Source organism: Ambystoma mexicanum, chromosome 7q (genome assembly GCF_040938575.1).
Source record: "Ambystoma mexicanum isolate Mex_15411 chromosome 7q, UKY_AmexF1_1, whole genome shotgun sequence".
In the NCBI taxonomy this organism is placed as follows: Eukaryota; Metazoa; Chordata; class Amphibia; order Caudata; family Ambystomatidae; genus Ambystoma; species Ambystoma mexicanum.
The window spans coordinates 659,603,585-659,618,059 of NC_090941.1; the positions used below are offsets into that span (position 1 = coordinate 659,603,585).

General features: G+C 50.7%; 1 protein-coding gene across 2 annotated transcripts in view; it reads right to left on the bottom strand.

Moving 5' to 3' along the window:
• The window catches only part of PAN3 (poly(A) specific ribonuclease subunit PAN3), a 2,094,753-nt gene that overhangs the window by 1,333,215 nt on the left and 747,063 nt on the right, over nucleotides 1–14,475 (bottom strand). For both annotated transcript variants that reach the window (XM_069640299.1, XM_069640298.1), the window contains one exon: nucleotides 1,564–1,650. In XM_069640299.1, coding sequence (XP_069496400.1) covers nucleotides 1,564–1,650 — 87 coding nt within the window. The remainder of the gene's footprint in view (nucleotides 1–1,563; nucleotides 1,651–14,475) is intronic.

Here is a 14,475-nt window from a genome sequence, read left to right on the forward strand (position 1 = left end):
GGAAAGGGGACGGGACGTAGGAGTACACATTCTATTCAACAGACTGCAGAAATTGATACACCAAAGTTCTTATTACTTCGTTATAATTTCACATGAGACCGATTGGACATGGCACACTAGGTATACACAAGTACCTCACAGCTAATGAAGTAGCACAAACTACTCAGCTCACATTCCCCATTTATATGCCCATAGGTGTCATAATGCACGATAACCCTTGGGTAGCAGCTATTCACTGTTGGATATGACAGCATTATGGGTGCTTCACCTCATCTATCATAAGAAAATTGATTTCTAGTGAAGTCTCACAGGTCACTTTCAGCATTTAATGAAGTGGAAAAATAGCCTACGTAATAGAAAAGTTATGGTAATTATTCAGGTTTGCGATGATTGAATCATTATCTACATTGAGCTTACCTTTGCATATTGTTTGGATTCCTCCTTTTTTCCTCATTCTGTTTTTCCTGCACCAAACTATGATGTGTACAAAATTCATTTCTAATTTTGGTATTGTCACTCTTTTTTATTATTATGATTATGTTATTATAACAGCCTTGATAACGACCTTGTGTAGAAACAAGCGTTGGCTGTTTATGCAAGACAATCTCTTATGCATCAAAATGAATCCCAATCTTCTTGAAACGTAATATTGCAACAAAATACTTTGTACAAATGTCAATTTAAGGGCGAGCGACAAGTGTCATTGATTAAAACTGTATTGTTTATGAGGTCAAGGCTACAACCTTTCCACACTAGTCACGCAGCATGCCATACCACACCACACACAACAGGACCAGGGCACACTAGGAGGTAGTACAACCCTATTTAAGTTACTTAACTACAACCAATGACTATTGCTTAATCCAAAATATAGCGCACACTCTATGCTTACCTTTCCGCATGCTGGACCCAGAATCGGTACACAATTCCATTTGAAACTTTATACAATCTAACCATCCTCTTATCCTTCGTATGCCCATCCCATCCAGTAATTCTCCTTTCCAGGTTCTAGAAAGCAGCTACAAGTCTTAGTAGGGAATATCTCTAAATCCTTTCCTTTTACCTCTCCTTAATCTTCCGCTCATCGCTCCCTCAGAGTTCCAGAGGAAAGCAAACCCTGGGTTTAGCTGTGAATGCTTATTGGCATCCCCTGCCTTTCTTCTGTGATTTGAAGCAATGTTGTGTTACAATGCAGAGCTTTATAAAACTTCACAATAAATAGCTAAAATCAGAGGATTAAGTTGTCCTTTTGGTTAATGCATTATAAAAAGGAGCCAATTACTCTGGTGGGTCACAGGTTGCACAGCTTGCAATGTTAAAGCAAAGTCGTTTAGATGAATGGCCTTACAATCTGACATGACTGTTCTCAAAAAAAGTCTGAAAATGTTAATCTAGCAATTTTAACAGCATTAACAGTTTAATGAGGATCATGTTTATTGTACTAAAGACGTACCACCATGTTTAGAAAGCAAAAAACTAAAATCAAGACTATGACAAGACCAATTCAAACATTTAAAATAAACACTTTATAGATGCGGACATGGGGGGAACCAACATACTCACTTGTAATGCTGGTTCTCTCCAAGATTCACTCTCTCCGCCAATTACCATCATCTGAATACCTCTCATAGCTGGGAGGACCTCAGAACCCTTAAAAATTAAGAAAACATCAAGGATGGGAACTACAAGTTTACAATGCAAATACATTTTTTTAAAACATCACTTTAAATTCAATAGTCGTGTCAGACCTATCCAAACCTTTCAAGTAACGAAAGCTAGCTTTGGCACAAAGTATTTGCTTTGTCATATTAATATATAGTGCCATAGGTAGCTGCAAAGTTAAACTTATTGAAACAATTTAACATTATGTAGAACATGCTTATTCAGCAACCACAAAAAAGGGAGGGTGGAGGAAAAGTAGAATTGGTTGGAATAGCGAAGCAACTGATTTAGGCTACCCAGTTACTTGGATGGTCCTTAGCAGCATCTTGGAAAGTGGCCTCCTAAAAGCAAAGGAACGCAATCAGTGATGAAAATTGGGGCAGGTGTCATGATTTTATTATTTTCATTATTGTGTCCAATTATTTTAATATTAATAATCATGGTCGATCTAGTACTGTACGTGTGTTGTAATACAACACCTTGAAGCCATGGAAGTCAATATTTACCTACTGTAAACCTATACAAGTTCTTGGAACACAGCCAATGTTTGTTATTGACATCATTCCAGATGCTTGGATTTCAGCAATGTCCTAACACTACAAGGAAACTGGTACATCTACAACAGGCAGTTGTGGGAGGAATCAATTACATCAATATGAATGTTCTTCAAAGATTTCTTTTGTATTCCATCATCTATTTACATCTCTAAATATTCTTTGCAGGTTGGAGAAATGGGTCCAAAAACAATTACTCCAATTCTAGGAGTACAAAGGCATAGAAAGAGGGCAATGGATTTTTTTTTTAAATACAGATTTCAGACCATTATTTGTCCCACCGGTAAGATAAATCAATTTCCTACACGCTCCTGACAGAAAAAGGTAAGTGGGTTTGGGTACATCTCTCAATACTGCCTGTAGATTTACAATTCTCAATCTCTCCTAAACAAAGATGTGCCAGGATATCCATTCTGTCTGGCAAGAAATAAAGAGCACATTCAAGCTCTCCGACTTCTAGACATACACCAATATGAAAAAAAAAAACTTCCCAGAAAACTTCCCAAGAAGCACAGAAATATTTCAAATACTTTTATCTACTGAACTCACTATGCACTGGCAAGTTTTCAAGTTTAATTTCAATTACAGTCATTACATTAAAAATATATGACTAAGCTGAATAAAAACAAAGTGATTTGAAATGAAGTAGCGAGCACTCTACAAAATTATTTTCACAAGAACAAGCTACTTACCTTTTGTAATGTTCTGACAGATAATTCCATTAAAAAATCTAATCACCCACACCAACATATTAGAGCTTGATGTCTCATCAGAGGTATATAAACCAAGCCGCATGAACTCCACTACCCTGAGGCTGGCAAGTTTTCCCTACTGAGGCTGAGAAATGTACGAAATATAAAATGTGCCGAGCAATCCATCAGAGAAGCAGGATGGGAAGGGTGTTGAGGGATCTGTGTTCGCAAGTACTTCTCTTTCAGAAAGGACAGATCCCTCCTCTCTTGAAAGTCTCCGAAAGCAATAGAGAGGGCAACAAACCAGCACCTACAACAGGAATTTCTAGATGATTTCAAAACCAAAACTAGCGTCCCGTTCATGGAATCCAGGCAGAACATGTGCAATGAGATTCATTTTGCAGAATGGCAAAAATGTCCAGCATCAGCACACACTCGTAAGGAACTAAAGAATCACCCATACCTTGTGTGGAACCAGGTAGGAAACTATTCAACCCCATACACCCAGCTTGAAGCATTTGATAATACAAAGGACTATCGTATTGGAAAAGTACTGGCAGGTTGATTTTCTGAGTAAGGTGAAAACCCATCACAACCTTCGTGAGAAATCCAAATCTGACCCTTGAAATGACACTTTAGAGAACACTTCAGGAATGTAACAGGAACCAGCAAATTCCCCTTTAGCATGAGCAACCACAAAGAAGAATGCAACGACTCAACTGTTGTAGCCATAAACAAAAAAAACATATGGACAGATTTAAACCCTAAATTGCGATAAACTGATGAAGCGGGTGAGAGGGGCATTACCCCTTCACGGATGGCCTTAATTACTCAGACTCCAAAAGATGGTTCTGGTTTTGTATTCTGAAAATAGTCAAAATGGTTCTAAAGGCTTCCCTAACTCGGCTCCGACGCTACTAACCCAGGCTTCGCCTATCCCCAGGTTTGACAACTAGCAATCGGTAACCCCTTCCATCTAAAAGCTAGCAGCAGGTGAGGGCCTAAAGTCCAAAGCCTTATTTATCTGGATCCCTCCGGGGATCTTCTAAAGTCCCCCTAACCTAACAGACGCCAGGCTTGCCCAATAGGAATGGCTATATCCTTGTGCCAGTAACAGACACCATGGTCCATTCTCTCGTGTGTGCTCTCTCTCTCACTGACTCACTCACTCCCTTCATTGACCTCACTACACCTTCTGCCTCACCCTCCACTCCATTTCAACCCCTGCCTCCTCTCGGACCCTCCTGTCTTCTTCCTCTCCCTCTCTCCCCTTCTGTCCCCGACGTCCGCACTATGTCCCTATTTCTCTCTATGTACATCTTCACTCTTCTCCCTCCATGAACTTCCAGGTTTCCTTTGCTCTATGTGCACCTCTTTCTTTCTCCTCTCACTTCTGCCACCCCCTGACTACGTACACCTCCCTACTCTCACCCTCAATAACCAATCTACTCATCTGTCTCCTGATCTTACCACACTTTATCTTCCCATCTCTTCTAACTTACCCACCCTCCGGCTTGACTCTGCCCTTGCCACTACTACTACCGCCTTACACACTCTCGACAACTTCCTAACATACACGGACAATCATGCTCGGTCCACCTCCATGCCGCCAGATGACATTAGTACTATTCTCTTCCTGGTTCTATCTCTCACCCCTTTCATTAGTTCTGGCACTCATCTTATTGTGGGCTAATTGGCAGCTATCATTTTGCAAGGGGTCAAGTTACACTGGGGCAAAGCTTTAAAAAAACCCTCAGCCACGCCCCCTTCCCCAAACATATCTGGCTGCAGTCTCTGCTGTTTCTCTGGCATGCCTTCGCCTATAAGCCTTTGCTTTTGTCTTTGTAACTGTGGCAACTGTGAGCACCCCTAGCTTCCAAATTCCTCTGCTGTTGCTCCACACTGCATTAATCGTCAATGCATTCATTCCAGCCTTCCTCCCTCTCCAAGGTATATTGGGCATTGTAAGGATTGTCCATAGGAATAGTACCCATAGGTTTCCAATAAACTCTGGGGTACAGCAGGAGTGCTTTTTGCCCCCAGCCCCTAGTATTTTCACTTTATATTAATGCCTTGCATAATGCACTTTTGGAATGTCCAAAGATACGGCATTTGGTTATACCTATGCTGGCAGTGTTATTTGCCCGTACATCTAGATCACTCCAACTTTTATTTATTATTTTTTCATTTGTATAGCACACTAAACCTTGGGGCATCAAGGCGCTTTTACGGAGGCATAATACCTGGCACAGGTAACAGCATATACAATGGACGCATTTGCTCAAAGTCTATACAATATATTTAGTTGCTCTGGGTGAAGAGCCTGGTTTTCAAGCATTTGCGGAAAGACAAGTAAGATTGATCCGCTCTCAGAGAGGGGGTTGGGTGGGGGGGCAATGTGTTCCACAGTTTTGCTGCAGTGGACAAAAAACTGGAGTCTCTGGCTTTGGTTAGTCAGAATTTTGGAAGAATGAGTCAGTTCGCCTAAGCAGTTCTGGTCGGTCTTGATGATTGGCCCTGGAGAACCTTTGAACAAGGTATGGGGGTGCCTTCTTGGAGAGGCAATTGTGGGTGATGGTTCGTGTTTTGAATTTGATCAATTCTTGAATGAGCAACAAATGAGCTGTTCACCTAGCGGAGGAGATGTGCTCTCTTTTGAGAAGTTCAGGGTTGAACGGAGGGCATTGTTTTGCATCACTTGCAGTTTGTGACCATTGCGCTGCGAGTTGCCAGCTAGCAATGTGTTGCAGTAGTCCATTCTAGCACCTATGACAGCGTGTGAAACGGTGAGGCGACCGTCAGTGGAAAGGAAGGAGCTGCAACCATTGATGAGTATGATGGTGCGGGCAGCGGATGAGGAGATGGCGCTGACTCTGGCAAGTGAGCAAGAGAGAAATCTAGGTGGACTCTGTTTTAACAGACAGACCAGGATGGTTATTCCGTCTATTGAGAAGGAGGCGTGTTGTTGGTCAGGGTTACTTTAGCACCAAGGACAGACCAAATATTAGTGGCTCTGTCTTATCGCCTTTTAGGCAAAGGGAGTTTGTTGCCATCCATGCTTGAATGACATGGTAGACAGAGTTCAGCTTCTCCGAGTCTTGGGTGTAGTTGCCAGACAGTTGGACGAGGATCTGGGTGTCGCCTGCACAGTTGGTCTAAGTTATGCCGATAGAGTCAAGGAGGTCAAACAGGGATTTTGTGAATAGGTTGTATAGTGAGGGGGAAACACAGGAAACTTTGGGTACGCCGCAATAGATTAAGTTACTTACCTGTAACTGTTCTCCAGCATGGGTCTGGCATGGATTCACATGCTCATGAATATTCCCAGTCGTCAGGCTGGGAATCCTCGGTAAAGAAAAAAAATCAGTTTCAGTTTTGTTTCTGAACTGTCTTTCTACTAGTAACCAATCACTGGTCTCTGGGTCATACTGCTCCCAGCCAATGACTGCCCTCTACCTAAGCCCCTCCTCTGCAAGCCATCTTCAGATTTGGTAGCACGTAAAGTGGCAGTAGGACCAAGAGAAGAGCCGCAGAGGGGTAGGAGGGAGGGTTTGCATGTGAATCCATGCCAGGCCCATGCTGGAGAACAACAGTTACAGATAAGTAACTTGTTCCTTCTCCAGCATGGGGTCTGGCATAGATTCACATGCTCATGAATACAAGAATGCATAGCAGTGCCCACATGCACAACCACGGAGGTGGCAAGGCTCAACATTAAGCATTTCAACAACTCAACATTAAGCATCTCTTACCTCATCACCTGGCTCACCTTCAAGCGAACAGGTTGCGCAGCACTGCCTGGCCGACTCTGGACTCCTCCGTGGAATCCCAGTCAGCACAGTAGAATCTCGTGAAGGTGTGCGTCGACCTCCATTTTGCAGTCCTGCAGATGTCCGGCAGGGGCACACCAGACAAGAACGCCGTGGTAGAAGCGATCACGCTGGTCGAATGGGCTCTGACGGCCGGGCAACGGTCGGTTTGCCAACCGATGACAGTGCATGATGCAGCCGGAGAGCCATCTGGAAATGGAAGCCTTCGAGAGGGCCTTCCCTTGGTTCACAGGTCCAAAGTTTAGAAACAGCTGTGATGTCTTCCAAAGACTCTTCGTGTGGTCCACGTAGAATTTCAGCGCTCTAGCCACATCCAGCGAGTGCAAAGTCCTCTCAGCCGGCGACGAAGGCGACAGGAAGAAAACGGGTAACACCAAGGGATCGTTGAGATGGAAGTCCGACGGCACCTTGGGCATGAATGTCAGGTATGGCGGTTTACAGGAGAGGTCCTGGATCTCTCCCGCTCGTTGTGCAGAGGTGATGGCCACAAGAAACGCTGTCTTCCATGACAGGAACTTCAATGGTGCCGAATGCAGAGGCTCGAATGGCAGCCCCATGAGCCTGGTCAACACCACGTTGAGCTCCCACACCGGGGCCAGAGCCTTCACCGGCGGGAACGATTGGAACAGTCCTTCCATGAACTCCTTCACCAGGCGATGAGACCACAGAGATGACCGCCCCAGAGTTCTGGTGTAGCGGGAGATAGCCGCCAGATGGATCTTGATGGAGGCATGTGCCAGCCCCGCCTTGGCCAGCAATAGCAAGTACGGTAGCACATGAGGGGCCGTAATCCGGAGAGGGTTAATCTTCTGTGCACAGCACCAGATAGAGAACCTCTTCCATTTGTGTCCATAGCACTTGAGAGTCAAGGACGCCCTGGCCTTTGCAAGCAGCTCCTTGCAGTCCGCCGATATATCGTACCCTCCGAACTCTAGTGCTGCAGTAGCCAGGCCTGCAGGTTCAGCTATCCTGGGTCGTGATGGAGGATGGTGCCTCCTTCCCTGGCGAGGAGATCCGGGTCCGTCGGAAGTTTGACCGGAGGGGACGCTGACATGTCCTGAAGGTCCAGGAACCAGATCTGCCTCGGCCAAACCGGTGCGACGAGGATTATCCTACACCGGGACCTTCTGAGTTGACTGATGAGTCGCAGCAGCAACGGGGGGGGGGGATGCATACAGGAACAGGCCGTCCCAGGGGAATGAGAAGGCATCGCCCATACTCCCCGGCTGGGGAAACCTGCTAGCGAACCTCCGGCACTTGGCGTTTGTCGCCGTCGCTAATAGGTCGATCTGGGGATTGCCCCATCGTCGGAATAGGAGATCCACCTGATCCTGCCGAAGTTCCCACTCGTGGAACGAGCCTGCTGAGCGAGTCGGCGATGGTGTTCTTTATTCCTGCCAGATGGAAGGGTACCAGGAACATCCCTTGGGCGACGGCCCAGTGCCACAGATCCTGCGCTTCCTTGGATATGGCTGGGGATCTGGTGCCCCCCCCCCCCTGCTTCCGGATGTAGAACATCGTGGTGGTGTTGTCGGTGAAGATCCTTACCCCTTTGCCCTTAAGGGACGGGAGGAATGACCTGAGGGCCCAGAACACGGCTCGGAGCTCCAGGACATTGATGTGTAATGACCTCTCCTCTATGAGCCAAAGGCCTCTTGCGTGGAGATTGCCAGAGTGTGCTCCCCATCCCTCCAGGGAGGCGTCCATCGTCACCGTTTCCTGATGTGCCGGGGTCTGGAAGTTCATGCCCACCGATAGGTGCGCGCGGGTGCCCCACCACCGGATCGCTTGGTGGAAAGTCTCGTTGAGTGAGATCCTGTCTTCGAAGCTGCCCGCCGCTTGCATCCAATAGGCATCGAGGAACTCCTGTAGGGGTCGCATCTGCAGCCTGTATAGGCGCATGAGGTAGATGTGCAAGGACATTGTGCCGATTAGGGACTTGATGGACCTCGCCATGTCCATGGTCAACAGCCATGGTACCTTGCCCAGGACGGCCTTCGTCCTTTCCTCCGACGGCAAAGCCAATCGCGCCACTGTGTTGAGCCTGGCTCCCAGGAACAGGGCGACTTGTGATGGTACCAAGTGGGATTTCACGAAGTTGATCGAGAATCCCAGATCCGTGAGAAGTTTGACGGTCTTCACTGTGTGATTGACGGCGAGTTCTCTTGACTTTGCTCGGGTGAGCCAATCGTTCAGGTAGGGGTAGCCGTGGATCCCCTGCAGGCGCAGCCACTGGTGCTAGGCACTTAGTGAACACCCTGGGAGTTGACTTCCGAGGAGGTGGTGAAGGGAGTTCCATTCTGTCGTCACCACTGTCGTCATCCGTCCCCGTCGTTGCCGTCTCCGTTCCCGTCTCATCCCTCGGAGGAGGGGATGGGGGTGAAGGCTGGAGGGGGGGCACGGGGGATGGGAGGATGGACTCTTCTCCGCTCGCTAGGCGGGCGCCCCGACGGAGCAGGCCATGCTGGGTCCTCGGTGGGGGATAAGGGCATCCTTGTCCTCATCTCCGCACACAGGGTCTGTATAGCCATCAAGATAGCTCCTGAATTGTCCTGAGGTACGGGTACCGGCTGCAACAGGACCGAGGGTTGGGGCGCAGGGTCATCTGCGCCACATCTTCCTCGTCGACCCCCCCGTTGCTCTCCTCGTCGGTCTCGTTGGGATCCTTCCCGTGGGCCCTGGATTCCTCGAACTTCTTGTCCAGGATCCTCTGGACACTCGCCAACTCATCCTCAGAGGTGGTATCCGTGTCCGTTACGGCTAGCATCCTCCCCCCCACCCCCCTTTCTCCTGCTGGGCTTTCACGGGGGTCTTCTCGATAGGCATAAAAGACGATTCCCACCTGGGTGGCAGGGAAACTCTAGCCCCTAAAGTCGCCTCCACTGGGGAAGCCTGCGTAGGTTTCGCCAGGGCCGTCACAACTCCCTCAATCGAGCCGGGTGAATCAGGGCCTTCATGACCTTGGACGTGCCTGAGGCCTTCACCTTGGAGGGGGGAGGAGGGGAGAGGGCAGAGTCACCGCCTCACTCCCCCTCAGCTGTCTCCATCGGGATCGACCGGGACTTCTCCCGAAGCTTACCCAGGTTCACTGACTTCCTCCTCACCGAGCCAGAGCGGTCGCTCGTGGTTGATGGCGTCAGTGATAGTGCGCCCTGCCTGGCAGCCGAGGAGCCCGACCGATCGGCGCTCCTGGTGCCCGCAGCTCCTGGTGCCCGCAGACTCGCGTTGCTTTGCCTTTTGTTGGGCCCCTGTCGCCGGAGCGCGCTCAAAGGTCTTAGAAGACCGCTCAGAATTTCTTCCTCTTTTCACCTGCTGCTGGGCTCTTCCCCTCCAGCCAGTTGGTGAGCCCAATAAGACGATTCTTCATTGTCCGTTCGGATATGTTCTTACAAAACTCACAGTCCTTCTCCACGTGCGATTTGTCGTCATGGATGGAGTAGAGGCACCAAGAGTCCTCTTTAAAGACGTTCTGAATTCTGCATCCAGGGCAGCTCCTGAACAGCTTGGATCCAACAGGTGTCACGCTTCCCTTGTCCTGGGCCATGTCCACTCAGGGTGGGCCTCAAAGATCATCTGGAATCCTCAGAGAAGTAGAAAACACGACGAAAAGATGCCTTTGAGGGGCGAAGAAAATTCCGAAAACGGGTCCCTGTCAATCGTTAGTGAAGTCGGTGGAGCTTGAGGCTCGATTGACCGAAAATATAAGAGGAAACTCTTTGAAAAAACGCTGCAGCACAAGGACTCCCAACACTTTAACGTGCGGTAAAAATCTGAAGATGGCTGCCAGAGGAGGGGCTTAGGTAGAGGTCAATCATTGGCTGGGAGCAGTATGTCCCAGAGACCAGTGATTGGTTACTAGTAGGAAGACGGCTCAGAAACGAAACTGATACTGATGTTTTTCTTTACTGAGGATACCCAGCCTGACGACGTGGAATATTCATGAGCATGTGAATCCATGCCAGACTCCATGCTGGAGAAGGGCGCTAGTGGAGCGGTTGCATGTTCTGCGAAGTCTTGAACGGTTCCGTCCTTCAAGGAGGCGATCCACCTAGCGGCTTCTGGGAGAAGTTGGCGGCTGTGGTAAGGTGGTGGCCGAGAATCCCATGGTCGACCTGGTCAAATGCTGCCGAGAGGTTAAGGAGAAGCAGGAGGGACGATTTGCCAGAGTCTTTGATTTCAAAGCTATATTTTTCAGGTCCAACAGGGCTGATACAATGCTGTGGCCTGGATGGAAGCTGGATTGGTGAATGCCTAGGATGTGGTTGGTTTCAAGATATTGCTGGATTTAGGTGTAGGCAACCCATCGGCTCAAAATCTTATGAGCGTAGCTTGGATTCATGGCGGCTAGATCGGCTCTGAGAGCTCCCGACTGGTGCCACGCTACGATTTATCATGCACCGGTGAAGACTGAGTTTCAACAGCTAAATCCAGCTCAGACGAAAGATGAAGAGTGGCGGCACGCTTTGGCCAACCATCAACTCTCCACGGGAGCTAACACTGTGTATTCGGTGGTATTGAAGTGGTGGGGAAGACAGAGCGAGTGTGGGGGACAAAATGGCGGACTCCCCTGCAGCTTGACATCGGTCTCGAGGTGGGCGGTCTGAACGAATCTAACCGCGGGATGACAAGCAGCAATGGACCCCTGCTACTCCACCCCTCTATGAGGCTGACCGGCATCCCTTCTGACCAGCGGGACGAAACGACGGTGTGCACCCGACACGGAGTCCGTCCTCTGCCAGCGCTTTGCCTCCTCTCTTGCCCCTAAACCCAGGGCGCCAACGGCAGAACCACCAAAGCTACGGAGTCTCTCTAAGCCGCACAGCGCGGTGCACTGAAACCAAGCAGCCCTGGCAGCAGCACCCCAGCGTAGCGTGGCAGAGATCTCCCTCATCTCCCCCCCTCCCTGGAGCGGACCTAGTTTCTCATACCCCAGCGTGGGGGATCCGCTGGGGCTTCCGGGGTTGACCCTCCGGGGCCTGGGTGAGCGGCACCCGCAGAGTCTCACTCTCTCTCCGCTTCCTCACCCCCACAGCAGCGGCATCCGCTGCAGATAAACTACCGCCTGCTATCCGAGCCTTCCTTCCCGAACGGGGCATCAACCTGCAACCTGTGATTTCTGGAGGTCCGGTGGGCTGCGGGGGCCGGCGGGCAAGCTACAATGAGGGGAAGGCCCCCTCGCCCATACGTTAGCAGCGCCTGCTGTTCTCCCCAAACACAATACTCCAGACAACATCCAATGGGGCCGGGGCTCCGACTCCGGTCTACCAGGCGGGCCTCCCTGCATCACCCATCACCCCTGAAGCGGTCTGGGATCATCTCCATTAATCCCCCACCCGCAAAGTCGGAGCTGCCATCATGTGCTCGGCGCCTGGAATCACCCGCGTCGGAGCGGACTGGACCTGATTGCCTCAGGGCCCCCGGCAGCCTCGCCGTCAAGCGCAACACCCAGGGGGGCGCCCATCTCCCGCGGCGGGCCGACTGAAGGCCCAATGGAGCTAGTCGAGGCTCCTGCAGTAAGGTGGTCCTCTTGGGCTGCGACCCCCCCTTTTCACGCTGCTTCCAACGGCGGTGCACCAAAGACACTTCCTCCCGGACCACCTGCCTCTGCCTACGCTTATGCCTCGGGGCCCCTCAATAGCCTCCACACTCCTCCTGCCATCCTGAACTGCTCCGCAATCTCACCGCATCAGATCCGCCTTCAGCAGGAGCCACAGTCTCTCTTTCTGATGTCCGCCTGTCCCGGGGACCTCTGAGGGCTTCTCCACGCTTCCAACTCCGCAATTGGCCCCGCACCTGGGCTCCCATCAGCTTTCGCCCCGGGCCTCCATGCTCCCAGACTATTTCTAACCACACAGCTCTAGCTCTTTACCAAGGGGGGGTGAAAATCGGGGCCGGTGCACTCCTTCGGGGGTCAACAATGACCCGAACCTGCGCCAGTTTATTGTGCCCTTCCCCGGGCGACCTCTATACGCCGCTATCACAAGGTAAGGCGGCACCTGCCGCATCACGCTCAATGGGCCCGGGTGTCGCTGAGGAGCCTACTGATCTCCCCCCCCCTGCAGCAAAATTCCAGGTGGCTGATCACCTTGACTGGGCCTTGGCCCCGCCTGGACGCTCTGCTGCCTCCTGGGACTGGTTGGGGACCGGGTGCCCGCAGTGGTCTGGCGCTGGTTGTCCTTCCTTCTATCCTAGTGGCACGGGTCGCACTGAGTCGCCATGTCCAAATCCAGTAAATCCGCCAAGCAAACGGACATCTCCACGCTATTAATCATGCCTGCTGGGGGGAAAGAAAAGCAAGAAGGTTGAGCGCAATGAAGGTGGGACGGGGATGGCCTCCCTGATGACCAGGCGGCCGGGGCATCTCAGGCGGTTACGAAAGCAGACCTTCATGACCTCCTATCAGCCCTCACCAGGGAATTCCAGAAGGGTACTGAAGAAGTAGAGAGTCAAATTGCCCGGCTGGACAATAAGTAGGGGAGATTGAATCAAGAACCGAGGAGATTGAGACCACTCTATGTGATCAGAACTTTGAGATCGGAGAGGGGGCTGACAGGATTAGGGCCCTGGAGTGCAAGTGCGAGGCACTTGAAGCCAGACAAGAAGATGCTGAAAACCGCTCGAGGCGGAATAATATCAGAATCCGGGGAATTCCATCTGCAATCTCGGAGAAAGACCTCCCATCATATGTTTCCGATTTCCTCTGCCACATCATCAGCCTCCCAGATAACTCTCCCCTGGAGCTGGACAGAGTGCACAGGGCTAGACCCAGGCAGAGGCCCAATGGGGTGGCTGACATCTTGGTCAGTGTCCATTTCTATAAGCTCAAGGAGGAGATAATGCAGGAGGCCAGGGCCATGGAACACATCCACTTCTGGGACTCGGAGATAGCCCTGTTCCAAGATTTAGCAGCATCAACCCTGGCCAAACGAAGAGCTCTTAAACCCATGGCTGACTGGCTACGCGAACGCAAGATTCCCTACCGCTGGAGCTTTCCTTCAGGCCTCGCATTCACCTGGGAGGGAAAGACTCAGCAAATCCCATCACCTCGGGAAGCTGAAGCGTTCATGAACCCGGACACGGAGGAGGTTGCCCCGGGGGGCTCGGACCGCTCCCCCGAGGGGGCTGGCGGGGAGTCTCTCCGTCCCTGGTCCCGGGTAGCTGGTCGACGTAGGATGCGCGGCCCTCCCGCAAGGGGGAAGAACATCAATAACCGCTGAGAGCCCCATCTGCCCTGATCCTGGTACCTCCTCCTCGGAGACCAGCGGCCACCCCTCTCTCCCCCAGGGGGCCCAGTCTTTGAACCCAGAGCCTCACAAATAATCGGGCCTCCTGGGCCGCTGCGGAAAGAATCCCAATTCAACAAGCTCGTTGGCCGGGGTGGCCTGCGGCGATCTCTCTCGAACTTAAAAGATTTTCACCACTACAGCATGAGACCCCTTGGTCTCTGACACAGCTGGTAGCCATGGCCCAGCCGACAGCCCTGTTGGTAGAAGGCTGGTCTGGATACCTTCATTTGTTTCTTGTTTTAGGTTTTGTTCTAGTTCATTTTGTTGGTTTAACTTGGTCAGAGGGAGAGGGGGAGCTGGGGAGTGGGCTGGAGACGAGGGGGATTCGAGAGTCAAAACACAAGTTGACAGAGGGCTCACCTCGCTGTTCGGAATCACCACGGCAATGGCGGATTGGCCCACCGGAGTGGGGGGGTTTCAAGCTTCGCAATCCGAAACATGCAGGGTAAAT